General features: G+C 46.7%; 1 protein-coding gene and 1 long non-coding RNA gene across 3 annotated transcripts in view; one reads left to right on the forward strand and one right to left on the reverse strand.

Annotated features, from left to right (window-relative positions):
- Positions 1-969, forward strand: part of LOC128577710 (uncharacterized) — a 30,503-nt gene extending 29,534 nt beyond the window's left edge. Inside the window, exon 3 of the long non-coding RNA XR_008377617.1 lies at positions 7-969. This is a non-coding gene — a long non-coding RNA (uncharacterized LOC128577710). The remainder of the gene's footprint in view (positions 1-6) is intronic.
- Positions 1-21,630, reverse strand: part of ATCAY (ATCAY kinesin light chain interacting caytaxin) — a 56,861-nt gene that overhangs the window by 12,360 nt on the left and 22,871 nt on the right. For both annotated transcript variants that reach the window (XM_053579944.1, XM_053579934.1), the window contains exons 4-10: positions 18,556-18,777; positions 15,884-16,069; positions 15,405-15,507; positions 13,631-13,762; positions 9,795-9,881; positions 3,563-3,661; positions 989-1,024 (exon numbers count right to left, since the gene is read on the reverse strand). In XM_053579944.1, the coding sequence (XP_053435919.1) occupies positions 989-1,024; positions 3,563-3,661; positions 9,795-9,881; positions 13,631-13,762; positions 15,405-15,507; positions 15,884-16,069; positions 18,556-18,777 (865 nt within the window). The remainder of the gene's footprint in view (positions 1-988; positions 1,025-3,562; positions 3,662-9,794; positions 9,882-13,630; positions 13,763-15,404; positions 15,508-15,883; positions 16,070-18,555; positions 18,778-21,630) is intronic.

A 21,630-nucleotide genomic window follows, 5' to 3' on the forward strand; every position in this document is an offset into this window, starting at 1 on the left:
AGACAGTCTCACTTTGTTGCCCTCTGTAGTCGTGGAGTGCAGAAGATTGGGAGGTGGCAAGACCCCCACAGCCTGGGAGATGTGTTCAAGGAACGACCCCCAAACTGCTTCTCCTCCCTGCCTAAAACTATAGTTCTTTCTTCTTGCTCCCTCTGCCAGAAGTCACATAGCTTCTGTGTACTTTCCTATATGTTGCCAAAAACACATAGCCTTCTCTCCATAAGTTAATCTTTACCCCATATACTATTACTGCCCCTCAGCCTTGTAAGATGAAAGTATTCCCACTTGCTTTCTCTGCTCATTTGCAACATTGTTAGTATAGCAACCTAGTTTAGGTACTATATAAATAAAGCTGTTCACAGGGTCTGGTGCTGGCTGCAGCCATTAGCTCTTCCAGACCTCCTGGCCCCATCACTTTCATCTTTTGTGTGATCTTTCTCCCTTGTGTGTCTTATTTTCTCATTCCCCACCATTCCCACTATGATTTGTTTATTCTTCACCCTGGCTTGGGAAAGGTAGAGTGCTGTGGCATCACAGCTCACAGCAACCCCAAACTCTTGGGCTCAAGTGATTCTCTTGCCTTAGCCTCCCAAGTAGCTGGGACTGGACTACAGGCGCCCACCAAAACGCCCAGCTATTTTTAGAGACAAGGTCTCACTCTGGCTCAGGCTGGTCTCCAACTTGTGAGCTCAGGCAATCTGCCTGCCTCGGCCTCCCAGAGTGCTGGGATTACAGGTGTGTGCCACCGTGCCTGGCCAGCAATTATTCTTTGTTGAGCATGATGTTTGTGCCCATCCTTTTTGGCAAGTTGGTTACTTTGTTCCTGAGGTGTCATGAACCCAGGTCTAACTCTAAAGCCCTCACCAGAAGGGAAGGGTCTTGAACTGTGCACAGTACATTGGTCCTTGCTAAGTGGAAATGACTGGGCATCCCCAACATAAGGACCCAGCCCAGCCCCCAGCCCTGGCAGAGGGCACTCTACACGTACCTCTCTCTCCTGGCTTTGAGTCTTTCCTCCTCATATCTGAAAGGAAGAAAAGGGTGTCAGACACAACCCTCTTTTCCCGGGTAGATATACTTTGGGGGAAATTTCCTCTCCTTTGTGAGCAGAGAAACAATCTCATAGTCATATATGAACACCCCAGGCTGCAGAGCAATGTATATAACCCAAGCTGATAGTTTCTTGCCTTTTCCCCACATTTCCTGTATCTACTTTGCAAATTTCCCTAAGGTAGGGAACAACTATTTTGCTAGTGTATTCCATCATTGGTGCAGATGTGACTCATCAGACATTTTTTGCTTAATTCAACACTAGTGATTGGACAGTGCCATTATAAGGCAATGCCCTCCTGACATAGGTTAATCTACATATCCCTGTGCCAGACCTTCTCTACAAAGGGCCAGGACATAAATGTTTTTTGCTTCGATGACCGGTCTCTGTCACAACTACTCAACTCTGCTAATGCAGCACAAAAGCAGCCACAGATGACCTTAAACAAATGGGCATAATGGTGTGCTAATAAAACTTTCTTTATAAACACAGGCAGAGGTCTGTGGCTTGAAAACTGCTACCCTGCACTGTCCTGTTCTCTGACCTCACATGTGTTGCTTTGGCAACCACAGACAGAGGCCTCTCTAGAATTACACTTGCTTGATAGGGGAATATTATGCAGCCATTAAAAGTGATGCATACACAGGACACTTGGAAAATATTTTATTTGTTTGTTTTTTGGGGTAAGCTACAAAAGCTATACTTTTATCTATATTAGTAAACATCTGTTTGGGAGCAAAGGAAAAAGTGTTTTTGTTCATTTAAATTTTTTCCTAGTTTATTATGGATTTTTTTTTTTTGTAGAGACAGAGTCTCACTTTATGGCCCTCGGTAGAGTGTCGTGGCCTCACGCAGCTCACAGCAACCTCGAACTCCTGGGCTTAAGCGATTCTGTTGCCTCAGCCTCCCGAGCAGCTGGGACTACAGGACTACACAACGCCCGGCTATTTTTTGGTTGCAGTTTGGCTGGGGCCGGGTTTGAACCCACCACCCTCCGTATATGGGGCCAGCGCCTTACTGACTGAGCCATAGGCGCCGCCCTATTATGGATTTTTATTTATGCCTAGAATTAAGCCATGATAATACTGATTATTTTGACCCTCTACATTTCTGAATTTTATTTTTTTTTGAGACAGAGTCTCAAGCTGTTGCCCTGGGTAGAGTGCCGTGGCATTACAGCTCATGACAACCTCAAACTCTTGGGCTTAAGCAATTCTCTTGCCTCAGCCTCCCAAGTAGCTGGTACTATAGGCACCTGCCACAATGCCCAGCTATTTAGTTGGCCCAGGCTGGGTTCCAACCTGCCAACCTTGGTGTATGTGGCCAGCGCCCTACCCACTGAACTATGGGCGCCACCCTACATTTCTGAATTTTTAAAATATTGAGTATAATATACTCATTTTTGATTATAGATGTCTATGTGACAAAAGAGGTTTTTAATATTTTCTGAATATGTGACCATGGGAGTGAAAAACAACCATTTTATCAGTGTTAGGAGAAAATTTGGACTTTCTTAAAACATAGCTTGACAACTGTTCAATCTCGAGTGAATACAAATTGAAATTTGAAAGATGATGCTTAAAATCTTGTGCATTGCTGCCAAGAATGTAAACTGATGTAGTCTCCATGGAAAATCGTATGGTAGTTCCTCAAAAACTTAAACATGAATTGTCAGCAATCCCACTTCGTAGACACATACTCAGAAGAATCAAAAGCAGGGGCTCAAGGAGATATTTGTACCCCCCTGTACATAGCAACTTTACTCACAATAGCTAAAGGGTCAAAATGACCCAAGTGTCATCAACAGGTGACTGAATAAGCACATGTGGTCCATCCACACATTGGATTTCACTCGGCCATTGGAAAGGAATGAGGCTCTGACACAGACTGCAGTGTGGATGGACCTTGAGGGCATCATGCTCGGTGGCAGAAGCCAGACACGGAAGGACAAATCCTGAGTGATTCCACTCAGAAGGAGGTTCCTAGAGTTGTCAGACTCACAGAGACAGAAAGTAGAGTGGTGGGTTCCAGGGGCTGGGAAGGGGACAGGCAGTTAGTGTTTCATGGAGACAGAGTTTCAGTTTGGGAAGATGAGAAAGTTCTGGAGCGGGAGGGTGGTGATGGCTGCACAGCAATGTGAGTGAGTGTGTTGATGCTGCTGAGCGGGGCACTGAAAAATGGTGAGGATGGTAAATTGTATGTTATGTGTATTTTACCACAATTAAAAAAAATGCTTTAGGAGACTTTTCTATGGCATGAAATGACAGGGAGGCGATTTTGATGTGATGCTTATCTAAAAAAGAGCAAAACTTGCAGCTGCTCGTCCAGTCCCCAGGCTCTGAGAGTGGTCCCTGAAAAGCTCCAGGTAATAAAATGGGTGGGCTCTAGTCCCCATTTATGTCTGTGCTTTTCTCATCACTGCTGGCTTCCCACATCTGTGGGGACTGGGCAGGGAGGAGCCTTGGGGTGAAGGTGGGGTGTTTAGGGTGGAGGTGGCCCAGGGACACTTACTGCAAGACGCAGTCTGGGATCTGGACATGCTCCATGGGGATAAGTTGCTCCAAGTCTTCCAAGCTGTGCACATATTGGATCTTATTGATGAACTTGACGCTGACAGAGGATGCAGAGGCTGGGGTTACCAAGGTCCAGACAGAGCAATGGGGCCAGGGATGCATGCAGGACCCCATTCTGGGATATCCCAGCACGTATGTTCAAAGTTCCCCACCTTGACCCACCCAAGGTCAGATTCAATCTTCCCTTAGGTGGAGAGGGCAGGTCCCAGGTCTGCCCCAAAGCCCTGGCAAGCAGTGCCACGCACCCCCTCCATCTGTCCCTGGGGAATGGGGATCTCATATGACAGAGATCAAGAGGCAAGGAGATTCTATTGGACTCTGGGCAGTTTTCCCATAATTTTGTTCATTTGTTCATTTCTTTCTTTTTGAGAGAGGGTCTTGCTCTGTCACCCAGGCTTGAGTGCAGTGGCATCATCATAGCTCACTACAGCCTTGAACTCCTGGGCTCAAGTGATCCTCCTGCCTCATTTCCCAAGTAGCAGGGACTACAGGTGTGTCCCACCACACCCACCTGATTTTAGAAACTTTTTTGTAGTGGTGGGGTCTCATTATATTGCCCAGGCTGGTCTTGAACTACTGGCCTCAAGCAAGCCTTCTGCCTTGGAGAGTAGCTGTCTACTCTCCTTTCTTTACAGATGAATGGCTCCCTCCTGTCCAAACCTGAACTCCGGCTGTCTGAACTCAAGTTTTTTATCACCAGCATGTTGCTTCAAACTCATGGTTATTCTTTTAAAGATGAAATTAAAGGGCTGGGCATGGTGGCACAAGCCTGGAATCTTAGCACTCTGGGAGGCCAGGGTGGGTGGATTGCTTGAGCTCAAGACCAGTTTGAGCAAGAGCAAGATCCCACCTCTAAAAACACTAGCTGGGCATTGTGGTGGGTGCCTGTAGTCTCAGCTACTTGGGAGGCTGAGGCAAGATCACTTGAGCCCAAGAGTTTGAGGTTGCTGTGAGCTGTGAATCCACGGCACTCTACCAAGGGTGACAAAGTGAGACTCTGTCTCAAAAAAAAAAAAGAGAAAAGAAAGACATTTAAACTACATTTGGTGAAATGTAATGTAAGCTCTTTACAAAGTAAAACAAAAGTTTAAGGATGAAACATAGAAGACCAATGTCAGAAATGTAAAATAGAGCAGAAATATATAAAAGTATGTTAAGACAGTTTGCTTATGTTTTTAGGGGTTAGATAAAAATTCAGCTCAAGTTTTCTGACATCTAACACCAAGAAAGAGACACATGATGAATAATACAATTCACAGCATCCATCAGGGAAAAATAAACCAGTTGTTTAGCAGAAGGCAAATGGTAAATGACTAGGAAATTATAGAGATATTTTCCCCTAGTTAGTCACAAAGTGGCCATTGAGTACTAAAGTGAATGACACCTCCAGCTGCTTTCATGCAGTTTGAATTCATTTTTAAGATTCAGAAAACCCAATTATCTTCAGATCAGGAGGTCTCTCTGTAGTTGATGTGAGGGTTGGGTAAAAGGCAAATGCCCCCACCCATCTTGTCAAGGCTGTCCAGATCCTACCTAAGTAAGTCTGGGTTGGAACAATTTGTTACAAAGTTCTTTTTAATTGTGTACAGAACAACACCTGCAGCTCTGAGAGCTGGTCTGTAAATACAAGCCCAAGTCACACAGTGACCATGACATGGTAATGTCCAACACATCTATCACTGGAAACTGATATCTGTGTCTCAACTGAGAAAATGTCCTATAAATCAAGATTTCTGTCTCACCAGGGGCTCTCAGGAGGGAGAACTGTACTCCAGGGGAAGGCATCTACCCAGCGTTTAGATCATCGTGGAACAAACAGAAGTTTCTTTTTCTTTTTTCTGTTTTTTTTTTTTTTGTAGAGACAGAGTCTCACTTTATGGCCCTCGGTAGAGTGCTGTGGCCTCACACAGCTCACAGCAACCTCCAACTCCTGGGCTTAAGCGATTCTCTTGCCTCAGCCTCCTGAGCAGCTGGGACCACAGGCGCCCGCCACAACGCCCGGCTATTTTTGGTTGCAGTTTGGCCAGGGCCGGGTTTGAACCCGTCACCCTCAGTATATGGGGCCGGAGCCTTACCGACTGAGCCACAGGCGCCGCCCTGTTTTTTTTTTTTTTTTTGAGACAGAGTCTCATTATGTTGCCCTCGGTAGAGTTCTGTGGTATCACAGCTCACAACAATCTCAAACACTTGGTCTTAAGTGATTCTCTTGCCTCAGCCTCTCAAGTAGCTGGGACTACAGGTGCCCACCACAATGCCCGGCTGTTTTTTTGGTGCAGTTCTCATTGTTTTAGCTGGCCAGGGCTGGGTTCGAAACTGCCAGCCTGGGTGTATATGGCTGGCACCCTACCCACTGAGCTACAAGCGCCGCCTAACGGAAGTATTTTTTTAAGTTACAATCATGAAACCTTACATGTATAGCAGCTCACAATCAAGTTTCCTCGGCTTTCTTTTCTTTTTTTAATTAATTAATTTATTTATTTATTGAGACAGACTCTCACCTGTTACCCTGGGTATAGTGCCATGGCAGCATCACAGCTCACAGCAACCTCAAACTCTTGAGCTTAAGAGATCCTCTTGCCTCAGCCTCATGAGTGGCTGGGACTACAGGCACCTGCCACAATGCCCAGCTAGTTTTTTTCTATTTAGTGGAAATGGGGTCTTGTTCTTGCTCAAGCTGGTCTCGAACTCCTGAGCTCAAGCAATCCTCCTGCCTTGGTTTCCCAGAGTGTTAGGATTACAGGTGTGAGCCACCTTGGTAAGCCCCTTTATTTATTTTAATTAATTAATTATTTATCTTAAAAATAGAAGTCAGTTTTTAAAAACATTAATTGATCGATTGATTGATTTAATGTGTCACTCTGTCACTCTGTGTAGAGAGTGTCTTGGTGTCAACCTTAAACTCTTGGCCTCAGGTGAACCTCCTACCTCAGCCTCCTGAGTAGCTGGGACTACAGGTGCTCACCAAAAAGCCTGGCTAATTTTTCTATTTTTAGTAGAATTGGGGTCTTGCTTTTGTTCGGCTGGCACAGAACACCTGAGCTCCAGGGATCCTCCTGCCTTAGCCTCCCAGAGTGCTAGGATTACAGGCCTCCTTGGCTTTCAAATGGGGGCAGCTTTATCCACCACCTTTTTGAGCCCCAAATGAGCTTCTCAACATTTTCTAATAGAAAAGAAACCAAAAGTGATACAATTATCTACATTAAAGGCAAAAGCATATTGAAGTTATTGAATTGTATAAAGGACTGACGGCTTGGGTTGTTCATTATTGCACACAATCCCTAATTAGTGTATTGCCGGGAGCCAAAACATATCACAAAAATGCCCCTTGCTATCTTGATTTTACGAGCAAACTATTCTCAGGAATTCAACCGTAAACAGCAACGGTACTTTCCCCTTGCTTATCTCCTCAAAAATGCACCCCCCGCCTTAGGGTCCTTCTCCTAGTAATTTTGCAGAAACTAGCCCCCTCCCCGCCCTGCTAGGAATAGCCCTTAGTTACTTCCTCGTTTGTGTGCTTATAAGCCCAGCTGAAAAATAAACTCGACGGAGCTTGATCAGACTCTTGACTTGCTCTCATTCTTTCGTGTCTCTTGTCCCCTTATTCGACTGACCCCTTTGTTTCCCAGGTCCCCGTTGAATTCCCCGCGGGCCGGGGCAGTGTATTATTCACTTAATTTCAGTGATATGCAAATAAGTCCCTTTAGGGTGCTTAGGAGTCCTTGAAAACAGCGTGCCTAAACTTACTTCCTTGAAAATTGCATATACTGGCGGCACCTGTGGCTCAGTGGGTAGGGCGCCGGCCCCATATACGGGAGAGTGGTGGGTTCCAATCTGACCCTGGCCAAACTGCAACAAAAAATAGCCGGCGTTGTGGCAGGTGCCTGTAGTCCCAGCTAATCGGGAGGCTGAGGCAAGAGAATAGCATAAGCCCAAGAACTGGAGGTTGCCATAAGCTACTGAGGGCGACAGAGTAAGACTCTGTCTCTAAAAAAAAAAAAGAAAGAAAGAAAGAAAGAAAATCACACATACTGTGATGTGCACCATCACAGTTTATCTCTGTCTCTTTAACTCAGACCAAATTTTTTTTTTTTTTTGAGATAGAGTCTCACTTTATCGCCCTCCGTAGAGTGTCATGGCGTCACAGCTCACAGCAACCTCCAACTCCTGGGCTTAGGCGATTCTCTTGCCTCAGCCTCCCGAGCAGCTGGGACTACAGGCGCCCGCCACAACGCCTGGCTATTTTTTTGTTGTGGTTTTGGCTGGGGCTGGGTTTGAACCCTCCACCCTCGGTATATGGGGCTGGTGCCCTACCCACTGAGCCACAGGCACCACCACCCCAAACTCTTAATTGGGAATGTGGAAATTATTTATTATTTTTGTTTAATTTAATGTTTTGAATTAGTTTTTTTTTTTTTTTGAGACAGAGTCTTACTTTGTCACCCTTGGTAGAGTGCTATGGAGTCAAAGCTCATAGCAACCTCAAACTCTTGGGCTCAAGTGATCCTCTTGTCTCAGTTTTTCATTTTTAGTAGAGACGGGGTCTCAGTTTTGCTCAGGCTGATCTCAAACTCATGAGCTTAAAGGATTCACCTGCGTTGGCCTCCTAGAGTGCTAGGATTACAGGTGTGAGCCACCTTGCCAGCCTTGAATTAGATTAAATTAAATGTATATCACATTTTATCAGATTGAATAAAGCATTTAACATGCCTAATTTTATCCCACTTGATCTGTTTTCCCTGGCACTTTTTTTTTTTTCAATTTTTTTTTTTTTTTATTGTTGGGGATTCATTGAGGGTACAATAAGCCAGGTTACACTGATTTTCCCTGGCACTTTTAAATTGTGCAATAAAGGTTTAACTCTGCAGGCTTGAGTGCTCAAACCTTGCCCATTCCAAAAAAATAACTGGCTCTTGGCAGATCCTGAGAGATAATCTATAAACCCTTGGATTATCTTGCCTCATAAGAGTCTCTTTGTTTACCTGGGGCCTTAAGCCCTCTAAGTCTTATGATGTAGTTTATGGCCGGGCTTTGGTCCACACTACTTCAGTCTGAACTCTAGAGGGGAGGAGACTAAGGTGAGCCACGTGGGGGTTCCCCCAACAAAACCCCTAGACACTGAGGTTCAGGTGAGCTTTTCAGTTGGCAATAGTTTGTATGTGTTGTCAGACATTGTTGCTGGGAGAATTTAAGGGCTGCCTATAAGCCTCCACAAGGAGAGGTGGAGCTAGACACTTTCTTCTGATCTCTCCTGAACTTCCCTATGCCCCTTTTTTCCTTTCCTGATTTTGCTCTATATCTTTTCACTGGAACAAATCATAACCATGAGTTCAACAGTTTTTCTGAGTTCTATGAGTCCTTCTAGTAAATCATTGAACCTGAAGGAGTGGTCTTGGGGATCCCCAACCCACACATGCATTGGGTCATCACATTATTGACCCACTGATGTGGACATGGTCAGGCATAGGTGATACATTCCTGGTGTCCCACTGGATGCCACACAGATTCTGAAGTTAACTGAGCAAGGCTGAACTTTGGGGGTTGAGTGGGAGGCTAGAGCCCTTGCTGTGTGCCTCTGAATGAGTTCCTTGACTCTTCTAAGCTTCAGTTTCCTCATCCATAAAATGGACACAATAACATCACCCTCACAAGGTTGTGGTTGTAAATATTAAAAAATACTCAACAGGCCAGGTATGGTAGCTTATACCTATAATCCCAGAACTCTGTGAGGCTGGCAAGGGGAATCTCTTGAGCCCAAGAGTTTGAGACCAGTTTGGGCAGCATAGTGAGACTCTGCTTCTATGAATAAAATTAAAAATTAGACAGGCATAGTGGCGGACACCTGTAGTTCAGGTACTCAGGAGGCTGAGGGTGGAGGATTACTTGAGCTCAGGAGTTGGAGGCTTCAGTGAGCTATGAAGACACACCACTGTACTCTAGCCTGGGTGACAGAATGTGACTCTGTCTCTAAAAAACAAGTACTCAGCATTCAATATATGAGAAATTGTTGTTCTTATTTTTCCTGTGTTTGTCGCTTAATAACTATACATATATATCATTTACAACTGTTTAAAGCAATAGTACAGATTCATCTTAGAGAAGTTGGAAAATGCAGATTAAACACACACCCCCTCATGGGATGTCCAGTGCAGGTTCCAATCCCCTCGTCTCACCTGATGAAGGGGCGTGATATGGCCAGCACAGTCCGGATGAACCAGGAAGGGTGGACAATGATCAAGGACTTCAGGTTTTTCCGTAATCTGTATAGGGAGGCAAAGGAAGCAAGATGGGCTCCTGGGAGAACCCTGGGGACGGAGGGGTCCGGGGAGGGAGAAGAGCAGGGAGGGAGAGCCCCAGGCAAGCCTTTGCCACACATTTGCTCATTCTGCATGTAGTGTCAGGTACCGTCAGACCTCTGCTCAAATCTTTGTCCTAACCAAGAGTCATGGATCCCATGGCAGAATAAAGACACACCTTTTAGTCCCTATGACCATGGGGTGAGGGAGGGGGAGGCAAGGGAGAGATTCTTGCACGTGGTGCAGGGTAAGCAAACCAGGTACCCAGGTTTTGAACCAGCATGTCCACTAACTAGGGGGCAAGGATGTGGTAGCTGGCTCAATTTAAAAAATCATTCTCGGCTTGGCACCCGTAGCTCAGTGGTTAAGGCGCCAGCCACACACGCCAGGTGTAGGATAATATTTAGAAATAAACATATCCTACATCAAGCACACAAAGTGAACTCAGTGTGCATTTAAAATGACTTGCTATTCTTCCAGAGGCTTAAGGCACCTGGGCCCCCCTGGGACACACACAGAGTTGGCTTGACTGGAGTTAAAATTCCACAAGCCCATTCTCTGAAGCTGTGAGCCCCGTGAAGCCTGAGATCAAAGGGCATGCCGCCCTTCCTCAGAGATACAGGCCAGAGGGTTGACGTATGTTAACAACACATTGTCAGAGGTCTATAGGTGCTCTGCCCTGAGGAAAAGACACAGTCGTTACTTCATACTGAGTAAACTGAGTGAATGCTTGAAGGTACTCTTCCATTAACTCTGTTCTCCTGTGGCTACTTTCTTCTTTATGATTTTGTTTAGACACCTGTCCAGAGATTAGTCAGTGTCTAGAAGAAGATGTTTACTGCAAAAGTGATTGTGTTGATATGGTAACAGGATATTTCCTTTCAAGTTGATTTCAGATAAGTAAATTAAGGTAATGGTGAAACTAACAGATAATAAATTAAGTGTGTACGTGACTAGAAAGGTATAAAATCAAACCCCTAAATAAAGAACTTCGCTACATGCCATCCTATCCCGTGTAGTCTGTTTCTTGACTTAATAATTACAGGAGCGAGTTTACACCCACGACCAAGCTGCTGTTCCTTTGCGTCTCTGGTCATGCAACACCAGGGCTGGCAGGTTTGAACCCAGCCCAGGCTTGCTAAACAACAATGACAACTACAACCAAAAAAATAGCCAGGCATTGTAGCGGGCGCTTGTGGTCCCAGCTACTTGGGAGACTGAGGCGAGAGAATCGCTTAAGCCCAGGAGCACTCTACCCAGAATGACAGCTTGAGGCTCTGTCTCAAAAATAAATACATAAATAAATAAACTAATTCACATAATTATATTTCCAAGGACCCTATTTTCTATATGAAATGAGGGGATTTGAGGGTGTTGTGGTGGGTGCCCGTAGTCTTGGCTGCTTGGGAAGCTGAGGCAAGAGAATCACCTAAGCCCAAGAGTTTGAGGTTGCTGTGAGCTGTGACGCCACAGCACTCTACCGAGGGCGACTTCATGAGACTCTGTCTCAGAAACAAAAAAAAGCATTCTGTGGCTATTCACAATAGTCAAGAGGTGAAAACAAACCAACTATCCTCTGATAGATGAATTGGCAAATGGAATATAGTGTATCCATACTATGGAATATAATTCAACCTTATAAAAGAAGATAATTCCAACGCATGCTCCAGGACAGAGGGACCTGGAGGACATGATGTTCAGTGGGAGAACCAGACACAGAAGGACACATCCTGTGTGATTCCACTCCCAGGAGGTCCCTAGAGTCCTTGGAGTCACAGAGACAGAAAGTAGAATGGTGGTGCCAGGGGCTGGGGAAGGGGTGGGGAGTTAATGCTCCATGGGGACAGAATTTCAGTTTGGGAGGATGAGAAAGTTCTGGAGATGGAGGATAGTGAAGGCTTCACAGCAATGTGAGTGTGCTTGATGCCACTGACCTGTGCACTCACAGAATGTGAACTTGTTTATTTATTTATTTATTTTGAGGCAGAGTCTCAAGCTGTTACCCTGGGTACAGTGTGGTGATGTCAATACCTCACAGCAACCTTCAACTCTTGGGCTCAAGTGATCCTCTTGCCTCAGTTTTTTTTTCAATCACCACTCCTGGCTTGAAATGTGAACTTGTTTAAAAATAGGGTCCCGGTGGCACCTGTGGCTCAAGGAGTAGGGCGCTGGCCCCATATGCTGGAGGTAGCAGGTTCAAACCCAGCCCCAGCCAAAAACTGCAAAAAAAAAAAATAATAATAAAAATAAAAATAAAAATAAAAATAAATAAATAAAAAATAAAAATAGGGTCCTTGGAGCCTGGTAAGGTGGCTCATGCCTGTAATCCTAGCATTCTGAGAGACTGAGGCAGGAAGATTGCTTGGGCTCAGGGGTTCGAGACTTGTCTGAGCAATAATGAGCAAAAGAAAAAAGCAAAAGCAAAAGAAGACAGCTGGGCATCATGGCAAAAAGCAAAAGAAGACATCTGGGCATCATGGCCTGTGCCTATAGTCCCAGCTACACAGGAAGCTAAGGCAGCAGGATCCCTGCAGCCCAGGGGTGTGAAGCTGTAGTAAGCTATAAAGACGCCACTGCACTCTGTTCAGGGCACAGAGTGAGACTCTGTCTCAATGGAAAAAAACAAAACAATACAAAACAAAAAGAAAAGAAAAAAAAAGGCAACTGCATGCATCTCAAAATCTCTACCTCTTGGGGCGGCACCTGTGGCTCAAAGGAGTAGGATGCCGGCCCCATATGCCAGAGGTGGCGGGTTCAAACCCAGGCCACCACAGTCAAAAAGTGCAAAAAAAAAAACCTCTACCTCCTCAAATCCCCCCATTTCATATAGAAAATAGGGTCCTTGTAAATATAACTATGTGAGTTTGTTTGTTTATTTATTTATTTATTTTGAGACAGAGCCTCAAGCTGTTGCCCTGGTAGAGTGCCGTGGCATCACAGCTCACAGCAACCTCCAACTCCTGGGCTTAAGTGATTCTTTTGCCTCAGCCTCCCAAGTAGCTGGGACTACAGGTGCCCGCCACAATGCCTGGCTATTTTTTGGTTGTAGTTGTCATTGTTGTTTGGCAGGCCTGGGCTGGATTTGAACCCGCCAGCTCTGGTGTATGTGGCTGGCGCTTTAGCCCCTTGAGTTACAGGCGCCAAGCCAATTATGTGAGTTTAGATGATATCACCCTGGGGTAATGTGGACCTTTAATCCTTATAAAAAGCAGAAATTTGGATACAGACATATACGCAGGGAGATCACCATGTGAACGTTAAGGCAGAAATTAGGGGCGCACCTGTGGCTCAATGGAGTAGGGCGCTGGCCCCATATGCCGGAGGTGGTGGGTTCAAACCCAGCCCCAGGAAAAAAAAATGCAGAAATTAGGATGATACATCTAGAAGCCAAGGGACCCCAAAGATTACCAGCAGTCACCAGAAGCTAGGAGAGAGATGTGGGACAGATTCTCCCTCACACACCTTGGGAGAAGCCAGTGCTGCCAACACCTTGATGTCAGACTTCTGGCCTCCAGAGTTGAAAGAGAAAATTAACTGTCTGCTGCTTAAGGCACCTGGTTAGTGGTACTGTGTCACAATAGCCCTCGCAATCCACTATGCCACTTTTCAGAAGGACCTCTGAAAGGACACAAGAGGTCCCATGCTCTGTGTAACTTTTCCACATACCCCGCTTGCTCCCGAGCACCCGGAGAGCTTCACCTCAATTCCCTCACCTCCGGTCAATCATCTGGTAGCACTTCTTCAGCCAGCCGATGCCAGGCATCCTCCGCCTGGGTGTGGCACCGTTCAGGTACACGATCATGTAGTCCTCTGCCACCAGGAGCTCCAAACTACTGATGACGTACCTGGTTGCCGGGTGCAGAAGGCAGAGACCCAACGTGGAGGAGACCAGCATCAGGACACCTGTGTCCCCTGCCCTGTCTGCTGCTACCCCCATCCCGGCTGGCCAGCCTCACCTGTTCAGGTGTTGTCTGGTGTCCTGACACACTCCAGGGCTGGTGAAGGTAGATAATCCCTGCCCAGCCCGCAAGTGTGTCAGTGGGCACCATCATTGCAGAAGCTACTATTTTATTGAGCACTTATTAGTTACCAGTGTTTTATATATGCATAATTTCATTTAATGTCACCTGAGGGTTGGCCATTATCCCCAGTTAGAGCAGGAAGCAGGTGCCCATTGAGAGTCAGGGGTGTGGCAGGCATTCTTTACTTCTGGCACCAGAAGTTAGGAGGGCTCACATCCACCTTAGACTTGTCTTTCCCTGAGTGATGCCGGAAAAATCCCTCCCTCTCAGGCCTCTACTACTTTCCTCCCTCTCAGCCTCTACTTCCCTGTCTGTAAATTAGGGAGGCGGGCTTCATGGTATCTCGGGCTACTTTCTGCTCTGACCTTCCATGGCTACCTCCTCTTGTCCAAGGCCCATGTGACAAACCTCTGCATGTTTGATGTTCTGCAGAGAACCAACCAACAGAGCTTGGCAATGGGAGGTAAGATAGAAGAGGAGGAATGAATCCAAAAAGGCAGCCCTTTTCCCACTGGCTATGAGATCTTTAGGGGCAGGGATTGTATTAAATTCATTAGTATCCCCAGATGCATAGCCAGAAATCGCTAGTGACTGGACGGATGAGTGGAGAGACAGATGAATGAAGAGATAAACACATACTAGGGAAGTGGACAGATCATGATTTCTTACTTTCGGCCGTTGACTTTGGGGTTGGATCATTTTATGGGGAGGGGCTGTCTTGGGCACTGCAGGGTGTTTGTTGACCATCATCCCATGCTAGGAGCACCCTCCAAACTCCCCAGACTCCTTCTTTCTTACCACATTTTTCCCCTTCTTGTGCTGTTGGGTCTAACCTGGCACCTAAGCACTCCTGCATAAAATGGAAATCTTTCTTTCTCTCACTCTTTCTCCTTCCCTTCCCTTCCTTTTCCATTAGGTTCCTTTGCAGTGGCATCATCATAGCTCATTGCAGCCCTTCAACTCCTGGCCTCAAGCGATCCTCACACCTCAGCCTCCCAAAGCGCTGGGATCATAGGCATGAGCTACTGCATCTGGCCTGGAAATCTTAATAAAAATGGTAAGAGTACTAACGATTTACTGAATCTTAATATCATCAGGTGCTTTCTATGTATTAACTGTTATCTGTTATAATCACACTGTCCCAGCATCTCTGTGCCTCAGATTGCTCACCCATAGGCTGGGAGGCAATGGCATCTATCCCATAGGGTTGTGGTAAAGGCAGGATGCACTTGGCCTGTGGCTGCCACATAGTGAATGCTCAATAAATGACAGAAATGGTAATAACAATGATGTGATGAGAAGGTGGAGGAGGACTGGGAGACACAGAGAAGGCCACTGGGAAGTCGATGGGCCACCAGGGATTCAGTTCGAGGTCTGTGGCAGCCACACCCTTTTCTGGTGCCCCCAGAGGCCAGTGAGGCCCCAGAACTTGCTGGAGGCTGCCTGCAGTAGGGAGGAGACTCACAGGAAGAGGTTCTCCATGATGTAGTGGTAGTCTGGGGAGCTGCTGTCTGGGAGGAAGCAGGCGGCAAAGACGATGATGGCATTGAGGCCTTCACCATAGTACCCTGTGGGGAGGCAGTCAGTGAGTGGCCCCCAGCTCCCAGGCAGCGACGCCACATTCCTCTCTGAGATCTGAGCTGCCCCATGCACTACCTACCACATCCACCCTGCTCAGGAGGGCACAGCTCTGGGCTGCAGCACCTGGCAGGTGAGCCAGCAACCCTATGAGCAGTCTCTGCCTTTGGTGGGGAAGTGCAGAGGCGCTCAGGGTATGCCCTGAAATCTCTGCTCTGCCCTCCATCTGCCCACCCCAAGCGAGTCAACACCTTAACATCTCCAGGCATCAGATGAAGAGACTAAGGTCCAAAGAGGGGCACTGATGGCCTCCAGTTGCCCGGCAGCCTTGGCTGGAGCTGGGAGGGTGTGCTGTGTCACTCTCACCTCCATGGGTGACCACCTTCATGTAGGGCCGGATCATGTGCAGGTCGATACGGTGCTCTTGTTCCCCAATGATCACCGTCCGCCATAGGCGCCCATTGGCAGCACTGCCGTCCTCTGCTGCACCATCCCCAAATAAGTCCGCGCTGTCCCCAGGCATGTTCTTGGCTGTGGCCACAGGGGTGTCATCTGGAACCAGACTGGGGGGTGAGCTGAAGAAATATCTGAGTTGAGACCTCTCCCAGCTGCCCACCCAGCCTTCCTCTGTGTCTCCCTTTGCTGCTGGAGGCCACATTTCTTTTGCTTCTTGGGAGCAAGAAGCTGGCCCATTTTCCTCCCCTACTTCCCCTTCATGACCCAGCTTACATGCCACCTCCCCAGAGAGCTTTCTCAGACATTTCCTTTGCTGGCCTCCCAAGAGTGCTCTGATAGTTTTGGCCCCTTCTCTGGGCTTCTCAGCCCGTGAAAAGGGTTGCTTCCTGAACCGTGAGTGCACTCCAGGGCAGGGGTGCTTGGTTTTTATTCTCTTGGGAGCCTGGCACACAGAGAGGCAGGATCATGCCTCGTTCTGGGATCTGGATTCATTAACCATGCTCTAGCGGTCGCCAAATCTTGCCCAGCCCTTGGCATTCCTTACATCTCCAGGGCCCTGTCTCTCTTGTGTCTGGATCCAGCCACCTCTGAACTTGTCCCTACAGTCTGTCTCTCAACCTCTGAGGAGTTGTTTTTTATTTTTATTTTCATTTATTTATTTATTTATTTTGAGACAGAGCCCCAAGCTGTCACCCTGGGTAGAGTGCCGTGGCATTACAGCTCACAGCAACCTCCAACTCCTGGGCTCAAGCGATTCTCCTGCCTCCGCCTCCCAAGTAGCTGGGACTACAGTCACCCGCCACAATGCCCGGCTGTGTTTTGGTTGCAGCCATCATTGTTGTTTGGCAGGCCTGGGCTGGATTTGAACCCACCAGATCAGGTGTATGTGGCTGGTGCCTTAGCAGTTTGAGCCACAAGCGCCGAGCCTAAGGAGTTGTTCTTAAAACTCCAAGTTGGATCATGCCACCTACAAATACTAATCTCTCTCTCTCTCTCTCTTTTTTTTTTTTAAAGCTGTGGAACCCAAGAAGGTGCTCAGGGAGGTGCAAATCAGGTAACCTGAGTAGACCCCATTTCTCCAAAGGACTTGCTATATAATCTTCTACACATCACCTGCCTCTCTTGGGCTTCTCAAGGTTCTTTTTTCTCCCCAGAGTCTCTCTCTTCTGCCCTAGGCTAGAGTGCTATGGCCTCAGCCCAGCTCACAGCAACCTTACACTGCTGGGCTTGAGTGATCCTCCTGCCTCAGCCTCTTGAGTAGTTGGGACTACAGGCTTCACAACACCTGGCTAATTTTTCTATTTTTGGTAGAGACAGGGTCTCTCTCTGGCTCAGGCTGTTCTCAAACTCCTGAGCCAAACGATGCTCTCACCTTAGCCTTCCAGATTGCTGGGATCACAAGTGTTCTCAGGGTTCTTAACCATTCTTAAAATACTCCCTTTCCCCCACCTGTTCTTCCTGCCTCAGGACATGGCACATCCATACACTCACCTACCCAGGCCAAAGAAACCAAGGTGTCATTTCTGACCCTGTCTTCACTGTACACCCCACATTCCCCCACAGCAAGTGCTGGGGCTCTGCTTCTAAAGGGGACCCCAAACCTGCTAATTTCTCTCCATCCCCAGGGTCACCACAGTATCCCAGGACACCATCCTCCAAGTCCCTCTCCCACCATCCGTTTTTCCCTGGATGCCACAGACAGGGTTTCTAAACACATTGGAGATCATATCTGGCGGATCCTGAGGCCACTGACTAGTGGGAATAAAAGAAACGCCTCCCTGCAACCTCCTGGGCCCTCCACTTCCTCTACTCCTTTGCCCATCCCCCCATGTCAGTCACACTGGAGACCTTTCTGATCCTTGTCTTGCCCCTGGTTCTCAGCTAAAATGACACCTATTCAGGGTGGCTTGTGCAGACTATCCTTTAAGAGCCTCCATGCCCATCCCAATGTTTCTCTCCACTGGGCACTGTGGACATTTGAGGCTGGATAACTCTCTGGGGTGGGGCCATCCTGGGTCCTTCAGGGTGCTGAACAGCCTCCCTGGCCTCTACCTACTCCATGCCAGAAGTACCCTCAAGTTGTGACAACCACATATTTCCCTAGACATTACTAAGTATCCCCTGGGGGGCTGAATTGCCCCTCCCCCCGGCCCCGGTGACAACAACCGTTGTTTTCCATCACTTCACGCTATTTCCCTACAGCACTGATGACTAATGGTCTTGTGCACATTTGATTCGTTACTTTGTGTCTGTCTTTGTAACCATCTCTCTTGTGACATTCTCACCACATGCCCAGCACTTGTATCTGGACCTGCCCCCAGAGTAAATGCTCAGTGAATATTTGTTGCATCAATCGATGCAGGGTGTTTGGATTTCAGTCACAGGAGAATCTGGTGACAGCCATGTCCCCCCGAAAAATTCATAAGCCCACAAGAAAAATGTGCATCAAGTTGCAGGGGTGAATGATGGATGGACCCTTCTGGAGCCCAGGTGGAGACTCTGCCCCACCTGTCACTCTCTAGGCCTACAAGGATGAAGGGACAATGGCTCCAGCAAGCTGTAGAGACACCCATGACCTTCACCTTCCCACTCTAATTCATTGCCATTTCCTAGGAATTCCAGTGAGTCGGTCTCATCGGGGGTCTCGATGTCATCCACGTTAATATCCAGGTCATCAGGGGTATCCAAGAAGTCATCGGACAGCAAGGAGCCCTCACTCTGATCCAGAGAAATGTTAATCTCTGGGGCCACCAGTGTCTTTCTCTTACGATGAGCTCCGTTAAAATTCAGCGTATTGGGAGGGGCTGCAGGGAAAGGGGAAAAACAAAAAAGTTTCTTTCTTTTTTCTTTTTTTCTCTTCCCCATTTTCCAATCTTGTGGGGACAGAGGCTATGCTCAATCCCATATCGATCCCATCGTGTGGAGCAGTAGAATTCAGTGGCTGTCCTTTCATGGCAGTTGTAAATGTCATAACCACTCTCCTATGGGGACACTCCCTGCCTCCAATTACAGCTCACAGCAACCTTAAACACATGGGCTCAAACGAGTCTTTTGCCTCAGCCTCCTGAGTTGCTGGGACTATAGGCGCCCGCCACAATGCCCAACTATTTTTTTTAGAGATGAGGTCTTGCTCTGGCTCAGGCTGGTCTCGAACCTGTGAGTTCAGGCAATCCACCTGCCTCAACCTCCCAGAGTGCTAGCATTACAGGCATGAACCACCTAGCTCGGCCTAAAACACGTTTTCTTAATTCAGTCCTCTACTGATGGACTCTGGGTTGATTTCATATCTTTGCTATTGTAAATAGGACTCCAATAAACGGGGGGGTGGGGGTGTGTGTGCAGGTATCCCTTTGATATAATGATTTCTTTTCCTTTGGATAAATACCCAGTAGTGGGATTGCTATATTGAATGGTAATTCAATTTTTAGTTATTTTTACAAGGCTGAGCCATACTGTTTTCCATTGAGCCTGTACTAACTTACATTCCCACCAACAGTGCAGAAGAGTTACTTCCCTTTTCTCTACATCCCTGCCAACACCTGCTATTTTTTGTGTTTTTCATAACAGTCCATTCTAACTGGGGGAAGATGATATCTCATTGTGGGTTTGATTTGCTTTTCCCCGATGATTAATGATGTTGATCATTTTTTCATACACCTGTTGGACATTTGTGTATCTTCTTTTGAGAAATGTCTATTCATGTTATTCATGTCCTTTGTCCACTTTTTAATGTGATTATAAGTTTTTTTCTTTACTGTTGAATTGTTTGAGTTCCTTGAATATTCAGACATTGTAGTTTGTCTGAGACAGGGTCTTGCTCTGCCATTCAGGCTGGAGTGCAGTGACATCATCATAGCTCACTGCAGCTTTGAACTCCTGGACTCAAGTGATCTCCCCACCTCAGTCTCCTGAGTAGCTGGGACTACAGGTGTATGCCACAATGCCCAGCTAGTTTTTCTTTTTCTTTTCTCTCTCTCTTTTTAGATAGTATCTCACTTTGTCACCCTGGGTAGAGAGCTGTGGCGTCATAACTCACAGCAACCTCAAACTCTTGGGCTCAAGTGATCCTCTTGCCTCAGCCTCCCAAGTAGCTGCGCCTACATACAGGTACTCACAACGATGTCTGGCAATTTTTTTTTTTAAGTAGAGATGAGGTCTAGCTCTTGCTCAGGCTGGTCTCCAACTCCTGAGCTCATGAGATCCACCCACCTCGGCCTCCAGAGTAGTAGGATCACAGGTGTGAGCCACTGTGCCCAGCCATTTTTCTATTTTTTTATAGAGACAATGTCTTGATTTTGCTCAGACTGGTCTCAAACTGCTGGTCTCAACCAATCATCCTGCCTTGACCTCCCAGAGTGCTGGGATTACAGGCATGACCCACGATGCTCAGCTTCCTCTATTGTTTTTCTTTTTTTCCTTTAAACTACTGGGTCCCTAAATAGCTGGTCAAAGGTACCTGCCTCAGAAAATGGACATAAATGTGTGCTTTGGTAGAAAATGATTAAGAACAAAAATCATTTGGTAGAAAATGCTTAAGAAACCCTAGGTGTTGGGCACTGATGTAATTTCTAGATCTCACCACAAGTTTGTGTGGAAGGATATGGTACCTATTTCACAGATGGAAACAGGGGGGCGGAGTCTGATGCAGAACCAGCTTGCTGGGAGGGACGGTGTTGGGATTAGACTCTAGTCCTCTTGGGTCACCCAACCTTGGAAGTGGGTTTGGAGTGGTGAATTAGGTGTATTTGATAAAAGATATTGCTATCTCTTCCTGATAAGACAAAGCTGACAGTGGGACTGAAGGTGCTGACGTGACACTTGTCACTAGCAGGGAGGCAGGAATGCCACCATGTGGCCCAGAGGACAGAGCTTTGAGCCAAAGAGGATTATTCTCCAGCTTTAAAAACAAAATTTGCCCTAAAAAAGGAAAATGTCAAATGGAATTTTCCCTGCCAGGTTTCAGACTTGCTTTGGATCTACAATCTCTTTCTTCCTTCTAATTTCTCCCTTTTGGAATGAAAACATGCAGCCTCTGCCTGCCCCAGAGTCATTCTTTGGGAAGTGGGTAACTTGTCTGGTTTCATAGGCTCGAGGTTGGAGAGGAATTTCACCCTAGGATGAGCCATATGTGAGTCTCACCTGTATCTGGTTCAGATGAAACTTAAATGAGATTTTGGACTTAAAGTTGATGCTGGGGTGGGCCAAGCCTTCTGAGGACATTGAATGGTATGAATGTGACTACATCTTGCACGTCGAAGGCTGCACATTTTTTGAGGGATCGGAAGACAGAGTGTTCTGGGTTGAATTGTGTCCTCTCAAAATTCATGTCATAGTTACCCTAACAGGGGTGTCCAACCTGCAGCTGATTTTGTGAGGACTTTTTTTGCTTATCTGGTGATGTTGGCTAGCACAAAAACTATGCACAGGTTTTTTTTGCAAATCAATTTTCATTAGTGTTTGTGTATTTAATGTGTGGCCCAAGGCAACTCTAATTCTTCCATGGTGAAGAAGACAAAAAAAAAAAAAAAGGCTGGAAACTGATGCTAGGACTTCAGAATATGGCCTTATTTGGAAATAGGGTCATTGTAGATGAAATTGGTTAAGATGAGCTCACATGGGAGTACAGTGGGCCCTTAAGCCAATTATGACTTACAAAA

The sequence above is a fragment of the Nycticebus coucang genome, chromosome 2 (genome assembly GCF_027406575.1).
Source record: "Nycticebus coucang isolate mNycCou1 chromosome 2, mNycCou1.pri, whole genome shotgun sequence".
Taxonomy (NCBI): domain Eukaryota; kingdom Metazoa; phylum Chordata; class Mammalia; order Primates; family Lorisidae; genus Nycticebus; species Nycticebus coucang.